The sequence below is a fragment of the Ctenopharyngodon idella genome, chromosome 18 (genome assembly GCF_019924925.1).
Source record: "Ctenopharyngodon idella isolate HZGC_01 chromosome 18, HZGC01, whole genome shotgun sequence".
NCBI classification, from domain to species: Eukaryota; Metazoa; Chordata; class Actinopteri; order Cypriniformes; family Xenocyprididae; genus Ctenopharyngodon; species Ctenopharyngodon idella.
In genome coordinates, this window is record NC_067237.1 from 7,306,296 (window position 1) to 7,323,545 (window position 17,250).

Below are 17,250 nucleotides of genomic sequence, written 5' to 3' on the forward strand. Positions count from 1 at the left end.
CCCAATATCCTTCATTCTTCTGCTAGCTAGACAGTTTATCCACCCTTCAAGATCAAACCACACAGATGTAAATAAACAAGACCACAAAAGAGTCAAAATCTTGAGCTGCTAGTGTATCATGTGAATTATATGAATCACATACAACTGCTATTTGATATTGTTTAAGGACGTTATAATAGTGGACAACAGAACAGAAAAATACAAGCTCTCTGTTGTAAAACTAAATCTTTATTAAAAGTAACTAATTTCATCAGTGAGATTCATTTCAAGGGTGCAACAGAAACAAGAGCTTATGAGAATCATTGGCATGATTTATGTTGCTACCTATTATTTTGTTTAGGGTAATAATTATCCTTAAAGCCATGTAAGTAACCATCTAATGAATCAATCAAAATCATATTCTGTGCATAAGCAATCAATAAATGGTCAATGAACGCAAAAAAATAAAAAAATAAAAAATTGTTAATAAATAGCAATGCAAGCCCAGGTGAAAAAAAAAGTACATTTCCATAATGTACTTAAAGTGCTCTATTTTCGTGCACTAATTTTGTACTTAATATACTACAAAGTCTTCTTTAGTACTTCTTAAGATAATCTTAAGAACATCTAAGTGTAGTCAACTGTGCTATTTTGAGACACCATGAAATATGAACTAAAATGTGCTTTTAATATACTATCTCTGTATTTAAAAAATATATTTAGTTACAACTTGTAGTACAATATAGGTTCAAATGTACTATAAGTGGTAACTAAATACATTTTTTTAAATACAGAGATAATGAATTAAAAGCACATTTTAGTTCATATTTCATGGTGTCTCAAAATAGTACAGTTGAGTACACTTAGATGTTCTTAAGATTATCTTCAGAAGTACTAAAGAAGACTTTGTAGTATATTAAGTACAAAATTAGTGCACGAAAATAGAGCACTTTAAGTACATTATAGAAATGTACTTTTTTTTTCACCTGGGAGTGCAGGAAATATTAATGCGTGTTTTATCTCTGGCATTATACCATCAAACTTCAGCAAACATATCTGGAACTAAAACTTCTGCTCATTTCATACTGATGGTCTGATTTTACTCCATGGATCAGATGGTGATATCTACTCTCTTCCATCCTGTTCAGTTCACTTCTTGTAGATCTGACGTCATAAACAAGAAAAGCAACAGTAGCCACGCCCACCAGAGCAGAGAGAACCAATCGGATCATGGCTTCAGTAGAACCACAACAGTGGATGTAGTCTGAAAAACAATGAATCAGAATTGTGCATTTACCTCCATCATTTACCTGTGTTTTTATGCACACTTTCTTTGCGAATCCAAGTAACTTTGACTAAAATTGTTTAATAAAATGAATATATTATTCAAGACTCTTTCTTTAATCTCAGCTGTACTAGAAACCTGTGCAATTATGTGATTCTTTCTCTAAGATCTTTTTTTTTTTGCCTCAGTGTTTTATAAAGCAACACAGCTCACGCTGAGACACCTGCTTCACAGCTGTTGCTCATCTGCGGTCTGCTCTATGTTCCAGTGAAATCACGAAAGAAAAAAAGGAAATGCACTTATGTGCACAAACAGTTCAATCTTTCCATGAATGCATGAGCTACATGTATTATGAGTGATGTACCTGAACATGGCTGATGGAGTTCTGTAACGTTGGCATCCTCAGTTTGGTTGACGGTTAAATTATTTACCGCACAGCTGGACAATGATCTCTCTGGTGATAAAGTACTTTGTGGAGATTCTGATATAATGAGAAATACTGAGACTTCAGTCTCATTACACACAATTCTGATTTTTATTTATAGTAGACCCATATTTATCTTTAAATGTGCATGTAAGGAATATTGAAAAATACCTAATTCAAATGAAGAATGGTCATGCTAACACTACTCACCATAGACGGTAACATTGAAACTCATGTAACTGGTCTCTTTGCTGATAACTATTACTTTATAAAGTCCAGAGTCTGTGGTTCTGGTGTTTGTGATGGTCAGAGATCCGGTCTGATCCAGCTTCAGTCTGTCTCTGAATCTCTCATCATATGTCGAGTTGGTTTGTGTGAGTCTGTCGATTTCAGCTATTCGAGTGCTTCCGAACATCCACTGTATCAACATGTATTTCTGTACTTCAGTGTTTAAAGTGACAGAATCTCCCTCCATTAATGATACTGTCTTCACATCTACAGAAAAATATGAACATATTTTGTAACAGACAATTATAGTTAACAGTTAAAGTGATTTGTAGACATTTTATTTAGTGAATGAACTAGCCTACAGTAAACTAAGACTTTAAAGTGGAATGTTATTAGACATTAATAACAATGAAAGTTCAGAAGTTCAGTTTCAGGTAATTCTTCTCTATCACTCACTCTTGTGAAAACAGAAGTGAAACAAACATTTGTTTGTGGATCAGACTGATTTCAAACTAAATATCACATTTTTGTTTTGGAATTACTTCCACTATAGTTCTCAGCTGGGGCCAAACTAATAAATTACGTGTGTAAAGATATCAAAAAGATAGGATTAGAGGAGGTTTATTTTGTTTTGTTTTTTAAATAATAATTAAGTCATAATTAAAAACACACAATACTTACCAACCAGACGCCACAAGCACACAAAGAACAAAACAAAAGCGTTAACCATATTCCCTAGTCGTTTGTCAAACACTTCAAACACGCAGTAAACCACTACGCCCGGTTCACATCAAAAGTGACCACTTTGTCGCTGCAAATCGACAAATGCTTCTAGTAGGCGTTCCCCAATGCTGGTTGCCTAACAAGAGGATGACAGGTTGTTGACATTGAATACGTTTTCTTAGCGCTTAAATAAACGTTTTTGAGGAGAAATATTGCACATAAATCGAATAAGACATGTAACGAACTAGGATGCGCTCTTGAGTGGAATAACCAGGGAATAACTCAATGACTTCACTACCTGCGATCCGATTCTTCTGGCTCCCTATGCAGTGTTCACTGCTCCCTACTCGTTTAGCAGGGGATATCAGTTGAGGTTCACTTTATTGCTACATCATTAAACAGACGAACTTAGTGGCGCTTATTAGAGGAGTTTGAGGTAGGCTATGTATGATATGATGGGAAACGAACCTTTTCGAAACTGTGAATCAATTAAACCAACTGCTTCGCAAAATGATTCACTGTTTCGAAGAGTTCGAAACGCCACACGCTGATGACGCCTGCTAGTCAAAACATTGGACATGCAGCAAAACATGCATACAAATTGCAAAAGTTTTTTTTTTTTTTTTTTGGAAAGTGCAATCTATTAAATGCAATAAGCAAATAATCTAATACCATAATACGTGTCTTTATAATATGTGTTATTTTAGTAAATAGTGTTCTGTTTATTGTGTCATTAATGAACGTGTCAAAAATGCCTACTGACTCCTTGTGCAGCAATAATGGCAACTAAACGTTTCCAGTAACTGCTGCTTATCAGTCCTGCACAACAACTTGGAGGAATTTTAGTCCATTCCTCAGTACAGAACTGCTTCAACTCTGGGATGTTGGTGGGTTTCCTCACATGAACTGCTTGCTTCAAGTCCTTCCACAACTTTTCAATTAGACTTTGACCATTCGGCCATTCCAAAACATTAACTTTGTTCTTCTTTAACCATTTTTTTGGTAGAACAACTTGGAGAGCAGTGGCTTTCTCTTTGCAACTCTGCCATGCACACCATGGTTGTTCAGTGTTTTCTACCCAACATGAACATATAGTCAATCATAGCACAGTGACTGTCAAAATACTAACAGTCAGGGTTGGGCAAAAATATATCAAAATGTATTTTAAAATAAAATACCAAATACCTTAATTTGAAGTGTATCAAAATAAACTACAAAATACAGCAGCCACACGATGTATCAAAATAAACTACTGTATTTTTGTATTTTAAAAATACTAAAAAATACTTTTTTAAAGGAGCATAAAATTTCTTCGCAAACCTTCCATCAATTGGCCTATTTGATCAACACCTTCACCATTACACTGACTCAGCTGATTAAGTAAACAATGTTTGATAGCTTTTCTCTGCCTGAGTCATGCAATAAATCTGACATATGCAACCAGTTAAAGGCACAATATGTACAGTAGGATTTTTAGATTAAAATATCCAAAAACCACTAGAACCACTTGAAACCACTGTTGACTTTTGTACTTAAATTATCCCAAATGTTTCCAAGAATGTTTAAATCCAGAGAAATAAGCAATTTTAACCAGGACACGGGCTGTGTCCGTGCGTTGCCTATCAGTGACATCATACCCGTGTTATACCCTCGGTTTCTGGTTTTATTTTGTAGAAACCATGGAAACACCAAAGATGCATTATATTCCTCATCTGTCTAATAAAACATATTATATGTTTTATTAGACAGATGAGGAACTGTTTGGATTCATTCGTAGACCGAAAACTAATCATGTTATATAGCTTCTTGTTTAAATCTCGTTTTCTTGATTTACCACCATGTTTTACCATGACTAATATCGATCTAGCTTACTGCAGTGTGCAACAAGTGTCTTATAGCAGCCGCCGAGCAAACGCAGAGTAGCATTATAAGAACTTTCAACACACAAATCTGTCTAATATGATAAACAGCACTGTGTTACCCCACATACGCTTGACTGGAAAAAGCAGAAGCGGTGACTGTGGCATAATAAAAGTTCCGCTGCTCTCGAGATACTGTAGACACATCCCATGATTTCACAAAATCAAGGATAAGCGACTGAATAAGCGACATCTAGCTGCAAAAATTTACATATTGTAGCTTTAACAGATCAAATATTCACATATCCCTGTGATCTCCTAGATGAAGGTTAGTTTTAAAGGTGCCCTAGAATCTCCATTTCACAAGATGTAATATAAGTCTAAGGTGTCCCCAGAATGTGTCTGTGAATTTTCAGCTCAAAATACCCCATAGATTTTTTATTATACCATGTTTTAACTGCCTATTTTGGCGTGGGATTAAAAATGCACTGATTTGTGTGTGTACACCTTTAAATGCTCGTGCTCCCTGCCCCCAAGCTTTCGACTCCATAATACATTGCATAAACAATACAATAAGTTCACACAGCAAATATATCTCTCAAAATGGACCATTACAAAGTGTTCATGATGCAGCATATCAGATCACGTAAGTATGGCATGTATTTTGTGGATGTTTACATTTGATTCTGAATGAGTTTGATAGTATGCTGCATGGCTAACGGGGCTAAAGCTAACGTTACACACTGTTGGAGAGATTTATAAAGAATGAAGATGCGTTTTGAATTATGCAGACTACACGCGTTTTCAGGTTAAAATGAAAATAACGACATGGCTCTGGTCTCCATGAATACAGTAAGAAACAATGGAAACTTTAACCACATTTAACAGCACATTAGCAACATGCTAACGAAACATTTAGAAAGACAATTTACAAATATCACTAAATATATCATGATATCATGGATCATGAACAATTATTATCAATCCATCTGCCATTTTCGCTATTGTCCTTGCATGCTTGCTTCACAATACCTGCATAACTTCTGATGATTTGGCTGTGCAGCTCCACAATGTTAATACTGGCGTAGATAGTAATGATCCCGACTGTTGCATCACAGTCGGTGTTATGTTTAGATTCGCCTGTTTTTCAGTGGTCTTTTGCACGAATGAGAGTTACATAAGAAGGAGGAAACAATGGTGTTTGAGGCTCACTGTATGTCATTTCCATGTATAGAACTCTTATTATTCAACTATGCCAATGTAAATTCAATTTTCAATTCTATGGCACCTTTAAAGTAACCAACAGTTTAATGTTTAACAGTTTGCAAATGACTCATAATTGTATCCTAATTTAGTTACTTGGTGTTTGGTAACAAAGGGCCTACTTTGCATCAGCAATACTGACTCGATGACATGGTATAATAGTTTTCAAGAACATTAGGTAAATTGGTTAACTATTTAGCCTAGGCTACTAAAACGGACACCAAAACTTAACATCTGTTCTGAACTCAACAAGTCTGAGCAAACTACTGAGTAAGCACCAATCAGAGGCTGCATTTTTATGATGTCATCATGTAGACTTCTTACAAAGTATTTTACAGTATTTTAAATCTACACAAAAATACCAAAACACTAAAGTATTTTGATACAAAATACAAAGCCATTTTCATCAACCCTATCAAATACAAATTACAAAATACTATTTTGTATTTGAAATACGTATTTGAAATGCTAACAGTTGATGGCATTACAAAAACTGTATTACTTGTCATGTTTCAGTTCTACCTGCAGAAAATATGAAATCAATTGTTTTTATAATTCAGTTTCCTTTTACTGCAGTAAAAGTAGAATGCTTACATGTAAGCCATTCTACATTTTTGAGTGTTGAATGTGTGAATTCTTGGCAACAATGCAACATACTATCTAAAAGTGAATGAGTCATTGCTTTATAGAATGTACAGTAGAAAAAAAGAAGAAGAAAGTAATAGAATTGCTCAGGGCAGCCAATGGTCAAATTGGTCCCCTATGCAAAACTTCAGTTGCCCCCTTGGTTGAAATTGCTTTCTGGGGGTGGGTGTGTGGTGTTGATGGTGCCCCTATAGAGGGTGGGATGGTGTCCTCTTGGTAGTTAGTGCCCTACGCAGACCACATATTTTGCATATATGGAACAGTGTTACTGGAATCGTTGTAGTAAAAGCTTTACATAAAGCTTTTACTGAAATAAAAACATGAAATTGCTGCCATTGATCAACAACAAATCCAACATACATGGAAGCTTTTTTCCGCCACAGAATAGAAAAGTATAAAAGGTAATTGTGACTTTTTATCTCACTATTTTTATTCCTGCAATTGTGAGTTTACATCTCACAATTCTGACTTTTTTTTTCCTCAGAATTGTGAGATATAAACTAGGAATTGAGAGAAAAAAAGTCATAATTGTGAGATAAAAAACTTTTTTATTTTCTATATATGGCAGAAATAAGCTTTCATAGGTTCTACATGTGTAAGGGGATAAACCATAGAGATGCACAATCCAGCACACATTCTTACTCCTGTCCCATACCTCTTCTTCTCCCTTGTCCTTATCCAACTACTCCTCTCCTTCATCTATTCCTCTCCCTCGCCGAAATATTATTTTCTCTCTCTCTCTGCTCTTCTGTGTTGTTCTGCATCCACACTGCACAAAACTAATTCAAAGAGTCCTATTTCACTACATGTCCATGTAATGAAAACAACTTCAACACCTGACTGTTCCTCCAACTGAGATTGGAATCTGCCATTTCTCAATATTTCCGCAATCTGCTACTTAAAAATGTTTGCAGTTGTTCAGTATTTGTTTTATATATTTTTTCAGTACTTTTGAGCTGCTGTTGTTGCAGAAGTAGAGGTTTTTATACTATATTTAAAGATTGAAACATTAGGTCTTCGTTTCTGTCATGCTGTGTTTAAGCATTTGTAAATAAGATCAGAAAGATCCTTGATTTTAGTATTGGGTAAGCTTGTGTGAAAAGAAAATGTAAGCATTTTAGAAATGTGTTAATTGACTGCATGTTGTGTGAAAATGACATGAATTGTGTTAATGGTATGGTCACAACAGATGGATGTTGTGCTAATTGTGTTTAGAGTTTTGTGACTACAGATTGGTATGTTAGCAATTGAAAAAACTGTAATTACATTTTTAGCCTATATGTAAAAATAAAAAATAGAATTGTATTTGGCTTCTTTTTTGATGTAATGTTCATTTAACGAGGAAAATGTGACATCGTTAAGAGTAACAGACATGAATTTACATCTGATTAATTAAAAATAAATAAATAAATAAATAAAAAACTGAGGACTTTGCCTCACCACTGCACACCACTGATATGTATATTTGTAGTTTACATTCACCACTAGCCTATATAAGATGACTTCGCTTATGGGAAATGTAAGTGTCCATACATAACTAATAGTTGTATTATAGTTGTTGCACTTTGAAACTCAGTTTAATTTATAAAACAAAAGCAAATGTGATCATATCTAAATTATTCAAATAGCCTAATAAATGTGTCCTCACCATAGACAGTAACACTGAATGTCATATATGAGGTTCCAGTCTTGTGGTACATCAGTAGATCATAAAGTCCAGAGTGTTTGGTTCTCATGTTTTTGATGGTCAGAGATCCAGCCTGATTATTCAGCTGCAGTCTGTCTCCAAACCTTTTAGTGTGACTGATATAAAAGATCTTATTTCCATCAATTTCAGCAATGACTGCACCAGAATTTCCAAACCACCAGGACTGGGGTTTAGAATCTCCCTCCATCCATGTTCAAATCACCTGTTTTAACACCAAACACACCTGCAGAACAATTAATGTATTTTTTACTTAACATACTGTTGTTATACATGCTTTAAAACGCCTATCTGAAAAACAAACGAGCAATTGCAAAAGTGCAATTGCAAAAGTGGAGGAGAATATGTACAGAATATGAGAACAGCAGCTAATGTGAAGTGCTAATGTAATGCTGTAAACTTACAGCTAATGTAAGTGAAGTGAAACCGAAAGTGAAGAGAAATCACATTTAACACACGTTATAAATAAAATCAGAAAGATTTTTGAAGCGTTCTTCATATTGTTGTAAATTTAAACAAAATCTGATTGTGCTGCATAGAAACACTGAACCACAACCAGACTGACAGCAGTGAGTTTATTCTTCCAAAATCTGAAAGACTGTGGTGAAAGAAAGAAATCCTGATGGCGAGCGGCAGCTTCTTCTCAAGGCTGGATCCAAAACTTTATTAAAGCATTACTGCCATCTGTTGTTTACCAAAGACCCTTTCACTTTATCAGAGTCAGGCAAGTTATTTAGTATGAGATAAAGATAGAAAAATACAGAAAGAAAACAAGGTTAAAAAAAAAATAAAAGAGGAAATTAAGCTGAATTGAAAAAGTGTAGTAATGCACACAGAATGTTTTTAACAACAACAGCAATAACAAAAACTTTAAATGATGACTTGAAAAAGCTTTGTGAGAAGTGTCCAGTTCAAATTCTTCAGTTCTAAATTTTGCATAATTTTGACTTTCTTTCCATACTAAAGAAATTTTATTAAACTCAACAATTGGGTCACCATTTTTTAACATAACATGTACACAATACAGAAACATAATTACAATTTAATACTATTAAATATTTAATTGGAATAACAGATCTCTTTGTGCCCATCATTAACATTACAGGTCAAATATCACACAGAAAGTTGTTCATCAGTGTATGAATGTATTTTTTAATCAGGGAATATTATAAAAATAGAACATTACTGCTTTACTATCTGATTTTGCAGTTATTTTTTTTTTTAAATCAGCAATTACTGAATATGAAAATGCAATAAGTAGTATTAATTTCTCCATTGTTGGTCAGTTGCTGTAGTCGTTGATAAATATTAGGTCAAAGGGTAAAATATCAAACATCATAAACACAGTTTTGTTGGCACGCTGGGAGAAGAGACTGACACAGGTCTGTGTGGGGTGTAAGCCTATATGTGGTGGAACAGCTAAGTGTCGTTTCAGTGAATGTACACCAGTAGTGAAGTGTGATGGCTACGTGTTGGTCTCAGTGTGTAGACAGGTAGGCTAGTGATGAGAAGGCTTTGTCACTCAACTGAGTAAAGGAAAAAGAAAAAATGTTAAAACAAATTAAGATTCTTTTTTTTTTTTCAATTTAGAGAAATATTTATTTCCAATAAATATTTTCTATTAATGAAAAGCTGTTTCTAAAAAGAAAAGAAAAGAAAATATATATTATTGTTTATGTTCGCAAGGACAATAATACAATAATAATGCTGATACCTCTTTTCTTAGTTTGACAGGATTGACACCACACACCTTCAGTTGAACAGCTTACCAGGGATGCTGTAAAGGCAACGGTTGCTCAACACTTGTCTCTGTTAAATGTTCTTGGATGAAATGTCAAAATTTAAATTGCGTTTACAAATGCAGGGAGTATGGAGAACACACACACACACAAAAAAAAACCTAATGAATTGTTTCTTTGGAAAGATTATGTTTCTCTTTAGAATCGACTGATGGTTTGTCCAAGCTTGGTCCCTACAAATGTGAAGAATAAGATGGAAGAAAGCAGGATAGAACAGGAAAGATGTGAGGGAAAAAGGGGAGGAAAAGGAAGGAGACTGGATCCACAAATGGCTCTGAAGCCTTTGTCTAACTACGAGTATAGAATTGATAGTTGATGGACAACTAAACACATGAGAATAAAACAATTTTAGTAAAGAGAGGATTGTCTCTGATTGATTTGAAACTCGTAATAAGATATCATTGTCTCCCATTGAGGCTCAGGTGTGTCGTTCCTAAGCTAGAATACAAGAGGAAGGGAAAAGGTAAGAAAAGGAAGTAAAATAAAAAAAATAAAATAAAAAAAAATGGACGAAATAAGAAAAAGGAAATTAAATAAAGAGGTAAATTAATAAATAAAATAGAGTGGCTAAGTGTATAACCAAGAAGGGGAAAAGGAAGATACAACGCAATAAAATAATGAGCAAGTGTGAGTCTAAAAGATTCTGTAATTAGGAAAAACTTTGGTAGAATAAGTTTGCTTAAATTTTTAAAGTTCAAGGCTTATTCATACCTAAAGTAATTAGAGCTAAAATAGAATTTTAGAGTTCTGAAAGTTCTGAAATTAGAAATAATGGAAATTTGGAAATGTAGAAATCATTTAAAATTGCTTTCTAGAAGAATAGAATTTCAATGTAATATTTATTTTATTAAATTCAAATTTGACAATTAATAATTGTAAACCAGTATTTCCTTTTCAAGTCAAATGCAGGTAAAGCAATTCATAATTTTAAACCAATATTTTCCCTTTCAAATAAAATATGGGTAAAGTAATAAGTGAGAAAGGTAAGTGGAAAATAAGAAGGAAAGACCAACAAGTGTACATAAAGTATTTAAATCGTTAAATCACTTTATAGCTGCTCAAACAGACACTGCATTCAACCAATGATGTTAAATAGCTTAGCTTTGAGGCTAAAGGTTTTAACATATGAACTTCAATGTAAACAAACTACTTAGGTTAGCTTAGCAACGCTGTGCGGTTTGTTTACAATATGGCATTCACCCGGAAGCGTTGGTTAAGACTTCCGTGCCACGAATGTAACTATGGCGACCAAACAAATGATAGCGGCGAACATGTGAATTACATCAAATACAGGCAACACTGTACGAATAAAAGACACATGCACGTACAATCAAGTATATTACGTGAAATGTCGGCGCATTTCAACGCTATAAATAAGAGACACCACTGGTAGCTCTTTTACGATGTGGGGCTTAAACTTTAAGTGATAGCTTTCTGCTGTAATAGATGGAACAATAGCGGTCTCGGCGGGTCGCCTGTGCAAGTTTCTTTGGGCACGCAACAGTTACAAAAACTTCACTTGATCAAAATTTCAAATCACTTCCCATTCAAATTGCACTCGGACACACGCAGTGTTGCACGAGCTCAAACAAGCAAGCGTATAGCTACTGTTTAACAAAAGGGAGAATATAGCACACTGAAAGCAGTGGAACACGCACTTACAATCAATTTAGCTATAAATAAATAAATATAAAACAGGCAAGCGTATAGCGTTACTGTTTAACAAAGGGGAACGTATCAGACTGAATACAGTGGAACACGCACTGACAATCAATTTAGCTATAAATAAATAAATAAATGAATGGCTTTTAGAAAAAGATCGAGGAACACGCTCAATCTTACCGCACTGTGAGGAGAATATTCGTCCTTACACAGAGGTATTTTAATTATTGCAGTTTAGTTTCATTCAGCTCTCTGACTGATTCACACACACATAACGTTATAGCTATTTGAATGACGCTGGAACACGCAGACATCAGGCTATAAACAAGGTTGACTTGGTATGTGCTTTAAATTTAGATTAAACTGCCCGCATTCTCCATCATTAAATATGTAGGACCAAATCAGCTCAAATGAAATAATTTATAGGGAATTATAAAGAGTCATTTAGTTTACGACCGAGCAACTGAATCATCTGCTCGGACCGTAATAAGCTCTTGTTGCGGATATAAATATCCAACTATCGTGAAAACACTGATTAGAGCCCGGTAACTTTAAGATCGACAGTTTAAACCATTAAATTTTACAAGCACATAATACAAGACACTTTCTTTTAAAATCTACAGGCGACTTTTTTGATTATTCTAACACAAACTAATCTAACACTAACATGCACACACACACAAACATTCATACACGTTGCAGAAAGAAAGGAAATGAGAGAGAAAGAGTTTTAAGAGAGAATGAAATGATGAGCATGATTTCTAGCAAAGTATGCACTTCAAAAGACCTGACCTGAACGAACCATGAATCATTAACTTAATGCACCAGTTCAGCTTTAGAATCTGGAGGCACTTGCTTGTCGACTTTAAATGGAAATCTCCTCGTCGGTGTTCTTGGCTTGGAGAGAAGGGTTTTTCCGAGTCGATGATTTGTTGCAGGATCTTTTCAGGTCCGGATTGTGGTTAGGTAAAAACCAGTCACGTTTGAGCATACTGGCAGATGAATGAAATCTCTTGTAGTGGCTGGAGTTTAAAGTTGAGGCGGCAAAAGTCGTTGGTTAAACTTTGCGGCGAAACTTAACTTAGAACTTGCTTAGAACACAAGGCTCTCAACGGAAAAGAAAGTTACAGGAAAAAAAAGAAAAGTGAGCAAAAGTTGGATGGCTTGAATGAGCTGCTTGTCTGTCCTTTTGTTTCTGGTCTTGTCGTAGTCTCTTTTGTTACTTCTCTTTTGTGATGTGACTATTTAAACTTAGGTGTTTGTCCCACCTCTGTGAGGAGTTCTGACCAATCAGATATCGTCTTGTTTCAAAGGTGGCTTTTCTCCGCCCCCGATCATAAAAAAAACGTTATCTCCGGTCTCTGGAATTACTCTCTTCGGCAGAGAGTACCGTTTAGACATAATTTCTATTAAATGGAATATGATACATTTTACACAGATTTTATTCAAGCCATGATTTAAATGAGAAAAAGAGATTTATACACATATCAGACAAGAAATACTTTCATTCAACGATTCAATAGTTACACAACTCATGTAAGTTGTGGCTGTTCTAAAACATAACTGGTCACATGTAGCGTGTGTAGACATGATATACAATTTATGCAGTTAAAAGATGTTTGATAAGTCTGTTTAAAGTTGTTTGGAACAATTTGATGCACTTTTAGTTGTAGAAACAGTCTCTGTGGGTTTTTCTGTAAAGTTAAGGTCACTCAGAGAAACAGGCCTGCATTGTCCCTCTGTCTCTTTTGATCTGGAGATCAAAGACTCTTTATCTTCTGGTGGCTTAAATTGTGTTGTGTTTTTGACCATTTATTTTCTACGAATGGCTTAGGTTTGCCATCTCTCCTTCAGTCAGGAAGCATGGGTGCCATAAAAGTACCTAACAGGGGTTGTTCTGTAGACGAACTGGAGCCGAAAATGAGATTCTCTGAGCTTGGGTTTCTGGAATCATGTTTTGAAAGAATCATCTGAACGATTCATTTGTCTGGTTTGTCCTCAGTCCTTACAACCATCACCACCTAATGTCATTTTGCTTTAGCTTCCTTTGCTACTGCAAATGTGTTTTATAAACACTTTCACAGCAGCCAGAAAAAACAAACATATAATAAGAGTTAAGTGGCCAACTACTGGAAATACTGACCACCATTATGGTGACTTCAAATAAAACACATAAGAGTTAAACCTCTGTTAATTCTCAGAAAGAACTGTAAACGTCAAACAAAAATAAAGTCAAACTGGTTAGTAATAAGTGAAGCTACTGTTTGTGGAGTTGTTTAATCATCCTCTGTTGAGATCTTGAGAGATTTAATGTCTTTTATCTTCAGTTGATTTCATCTAAAGCTGTGGCTGGAAGTCAGTTGTTGTTCTTGTGTTTCTGCTCGTCTCTTTTTCTGTTCTTTTCTGTCCTTCAGTGATTCTGCTTGATAACAGGCTTATTAATAAAATATAGATGATTCTATATTTAATATACACAGATTTTATGGCTCAGATAAGGTCCAGTTTAGGTTGATTTCTTTGCTCTTGGCTGACATGTGGCATTGCTGTGGCCTGCTTGTGGCTCAGATCTGGCAAACAGAAGCGGCCCACACAACCCAGACAGCAACATAGTGTGGCCTAGATCCGGGCCGTCATTCCATGCAGCATGTGGGCCAGATCATCATTCGACAAAATGTTGTTATCTGGGTCAGAATGGACCTCATTAAGAAAGAGACTGCAGGTCGCGCATCATGTTAGTTTTCTTTATTTTGCAAAAAGCACAACATTTTGTTTTTACTGTGAGTGTACACACATAAAAAGACATTCTGTAGTTTCAACTGATGTATTACTTTTGACTGTATGAAAAAAAATGAGAGTATTTTAAGTTGATTTTGCTGCTATGTGAAAAAGATCCAGCAAAACGCGCCTGCGCGTTTCCCAACCCCTGAGTGTTAAAACTATTCTTCTAACAGATCAGACATTCTGAATTTTGATTTTTAAATACATGGTGAGAATTTTATTTTATTTTATTTATTTTTTTGACACAGACATCAGGAATCAGCATATGAATCTTAACAATGGTGACAGGCTTCACTATGGTGGCTCCCAGCATACATTGCGGCATGAAGCCTGTCACCATTGTTGAGATTCATATGCTTATTCTTGATGTCTATGTGTGTCTAAAGATTTTTTTCCCCTATACTGTATTTTAAAAATCAAAATTCTGAATTTTTGATTTGTTGCAAGAAAGCATTGTTGGTGAATATGCTGTATTAGTAACAAATGTCCACTTTTAGTCAGGATTAAGATTAAAAAATTATTCTACTTTATGATGATGAAAATTATATCACCTGATCATCTTTTTTTCTGGTTTTTCTTTGCAAACAATTTTTTTGTAGACACTGTTACAAAGAACATAAACTCATATAAAAAACAAAGAATCAAACTGCCCAAGTAAAGGAAATACTGATCACAATGATGGTGACCAAACATTCTCAATAAAACATCAACATAAACCTCTGTTAATTCTCAAAAAGAACTTCTGTAGCTGTATGGCAGAAATAAAGTCAATCTGGTTAGTAATAAGTGAAGCTGGTAATGCTGTTTTTGGAGTTGTTTAATCCTCCTCTGCTGGGATCTTGAGATTTATTGTCTTCTTTTATTTGCAGTTGATTTCAGGCTGTGTGGCTATAAGTGAGTTGTAGTTGTTGTGTTTCATTTTCTGAGAGTGCAAGCATGATGTTAAACCAACATCACAACAATCACATTGTAACATTGATTCAGTGCCATTACCATTGATTTTTTGATGAAATTTCAGCATTTTTTCAACATTAATTGTGGGTGCAAAAGTGATGTTGATTCATTTCGGTTAACATTGACACATTAACGTTGATGTAACATTATTTCAATGGTTGCTTGCTATCTGGGAAGGTCATTTTGAAATTCAGACATAAAACAGCAATGAGAAGAAAGAGTTCAAAAATGTACCTGTAAAATAATTATTCATAAATTATCTCTCAATTTTAGTTGTTTGCTTCTCTGTGTTTTACTCTAATAAAAATACCTCAGATTTAAACTCAACCCTAAATCCAGCATAGAGAGGCTCAGTGAATGGGGTGTAGAATGTGTGTAAGTGTGTGAGTGTGTGTGTGTCAGAGACACTGTGGAAGGACAGAGTCCCGGCCAATACGTCCAGATACACTCCTACTCTATTAGAGGATGGATGGACTGGTATGTCTGTTTGGTTATTATCATGACAGACAGTGTATCTTTTTCTAGAGCAGTGCAGACTCCAAGATTTGTTACTGTATCCAAACCAAGAGTCTCGACCCCCATTCCTGTTGATTCCTTTATATGTCACTGCGATATCAGCCCCCATTCCACTCCATTCAGCCTCCCAGTAACAGCGTCCAGTCAGACTCTCTCTACACAGAACCTGACGACACTCATCAAATCTCTCTGGATGATCAGGATACAGCTGATGGTCTAACACACGCGTTATCTTTCTGTTCTCCTCAGAAAGGATTATTTGAGTGTGTGCTGTGTTTGGATCCAGTGTGAGACCATAGGCCCCTGAACAAAAGAAGACACAAAGAGAACACAATAGCAGTCCATGAATCAAGGTCAGAAATCAATATTTGCCCAATGGAATAGATTTAAATGTATCTGTGTGGTATTTTATGTAAAATTTGACTGATTCACAATTTAACCTTCAATCAGTCACACTGCAAAGATGAAACAAAAGCTGTATCTGACATGGCATTTATGTTTATTTACCCAGATTGTTTATCCTGTTAACCTTCATGAGGACGCTGATGCACTGAAGCATTCTCTGTTTAAATTAGTTCAAAGTTACTGTTAGATTTAATGTAATTACCTTTACAAACTATACATCATTAAAAAGATCCAAGACTCAAGCTTCAGTATTTGAGCTCTATTTTATTTTGGGAAACTTATGTCAGTTATGTCATGAAAATGCACATGATTTTGAAAAAAATCAAAACTGTGCAGATTTAGAGAAATATTGATAGATTCTCATATGTCTATGTCAGATTTCTATAGAGAGGAATTTTTATTTAATATATGGATACTCTGATGTAATGTGTTTTCAATTCATACTGGCAGCCTGAGGGCGCTCTACCCATAAAAAGAAAAATCAAAAGTGACATCTCTTTAACATCTCAAATGTTTCTCCTAGACATAAATGAGGTTACTTTAACATCAAATGGAGACTTTTGCTTGAGTCTCCTGCTTCTCACACTTGTCTCCTCAGACAAAAACTCTAACACTCTCATTATGGTCTCCTTTAAAGTTTTATAAGAGATCTCAACAACATCACACACTGTGCTCAGATTTTTCTCCTTGGCTAGAGACTTTGGATCACTCACATTTGTCTCCTCTAAAGATTCAGAAGAGATCTCAACAACATCACACACTATGCTCATATTTTTATCCTTAGCTAGAGACTTTGGTGGTCTCACATTTGTCTCCTCTAAAGTTTAAAAGAGATCTCAATAACACCACACACTGTGCTCACATTTTTCTCCTTAGATAGGGACTCTGGATCACTCACATTTGTCTCCTCTAAAGATTCAGAAGAGATCCCAACAACATCACACACTGTGCTTAGATTTTTCTCCTTAGATAGAGACTCTGGATCACTCACATTTGTCTCCTCTAAAGTTTAAAAGAGATCTCAA

The 17,250-nt window shown here is 35.1% G+C and overlaps 2 protein-coding genes and 1 long non-coding RNA gene across 4 annotated transcripts in view; 1 reads left to right on the plus strand and 2 right to left on the minus strand.

Annotated features, from left to right (window-relative positions):
- Nucleotides 1–834: 834 nt before the first annotated feature.
- LOC127500185 (uncharacterized) lies at nucleotides 835–5,999 on the minus strand. 2 transcript variants are annotated; one of them, XM_051871141.1, is made up of 4 exons: nucleotides 2,598–2,855; nucleotides 1,899–2,183; nucleotides 1,629–1,745; nucleotides 835–1,243 (listed from the first exon to the last, which is right to left on the minus strand). In XM_051871141.1, the coding sequence occupies exons 1-4, from the start codon at nucleotides 2,644–2,646 to the stop codon at nucleotides 1,023–1,025; spliced, it is 672 nt and encodes a 223-aa protein (XP_051727101.1). In that variant the 5' UTR covers nucleotides 2,647–2,855; the 3' UTR covers nucleotides 835–1,022. The 2 variants fall into 2 exon arrangements, with proteins under 2 accessions (XP_051727101.1, XP_051727102.1); XM_051871142.1 differs by lacking the exon at nucleotides 2,598–2,855 and adding an exon at nucleotides 5,531–5,999 and having other exon boundaries at nucleotides 836–1,243.
- On the plus strand, nucleotides 4,563–16,470 carry LOC127500186 (uncharacterized). The gene is made up of 3 exons (XR_007926279.1): nucleotides 4,563–5,144; nucleotides 16,070–16,173; nucleotides 16,332–16,470. It is a non-coding gene; the product is annotated as an uncharacterized LOC127500186 (long non-coding RNA).
- The window catches only part of LOC127500184 (NACHT, LRR and PYD domains-containing protein 12-like), a 35,569-nt gene continuing 32,635 nt past the window's right edge, over nucleotides 14,317–17,250 (minus strand). The window contains exon 9 of the mRNA XM_051871139.1: nucleotides 14,317–16,123. Coding sequence (XP_051727099.1) covers nucleotides 15,597–16,123 — 527 coding nt within the window. The 3' untranslated portion in view covers nucleotides 14,317–15,596. The remainder of the gene's footprint in view (nucleotides 16,124–17,250) is intronic.

What these genes read in the sequence shown, in the direction of transcription:
- LOC127500185 (XM_051871141.1), bottom strand. Translation starts at nt 2,646, where the DNA reads ATGGTTAACGCTTTTGTTTTGTTCTTTGTGTGCTTGTGGCGTCTGGTT. An exon ending in GTGCTTGTGGCGTCTGGTTG is followed by an intron (nt 2,184 to 2,597) that starts GTAAGTATTGTG and finishes ATTTTTCTGTAG; the next exon opens with ATGTGAAGACAGTATCATTA. An exon ending in ACTCCATCAGCCATGTTCAG is followed by an intron (nt 1,244 to 1,628) that starts GTACATCACTCA and finishes ATTGTTTTTCAG; the next exon opens with ACTACATCCACTGTTGTGGT.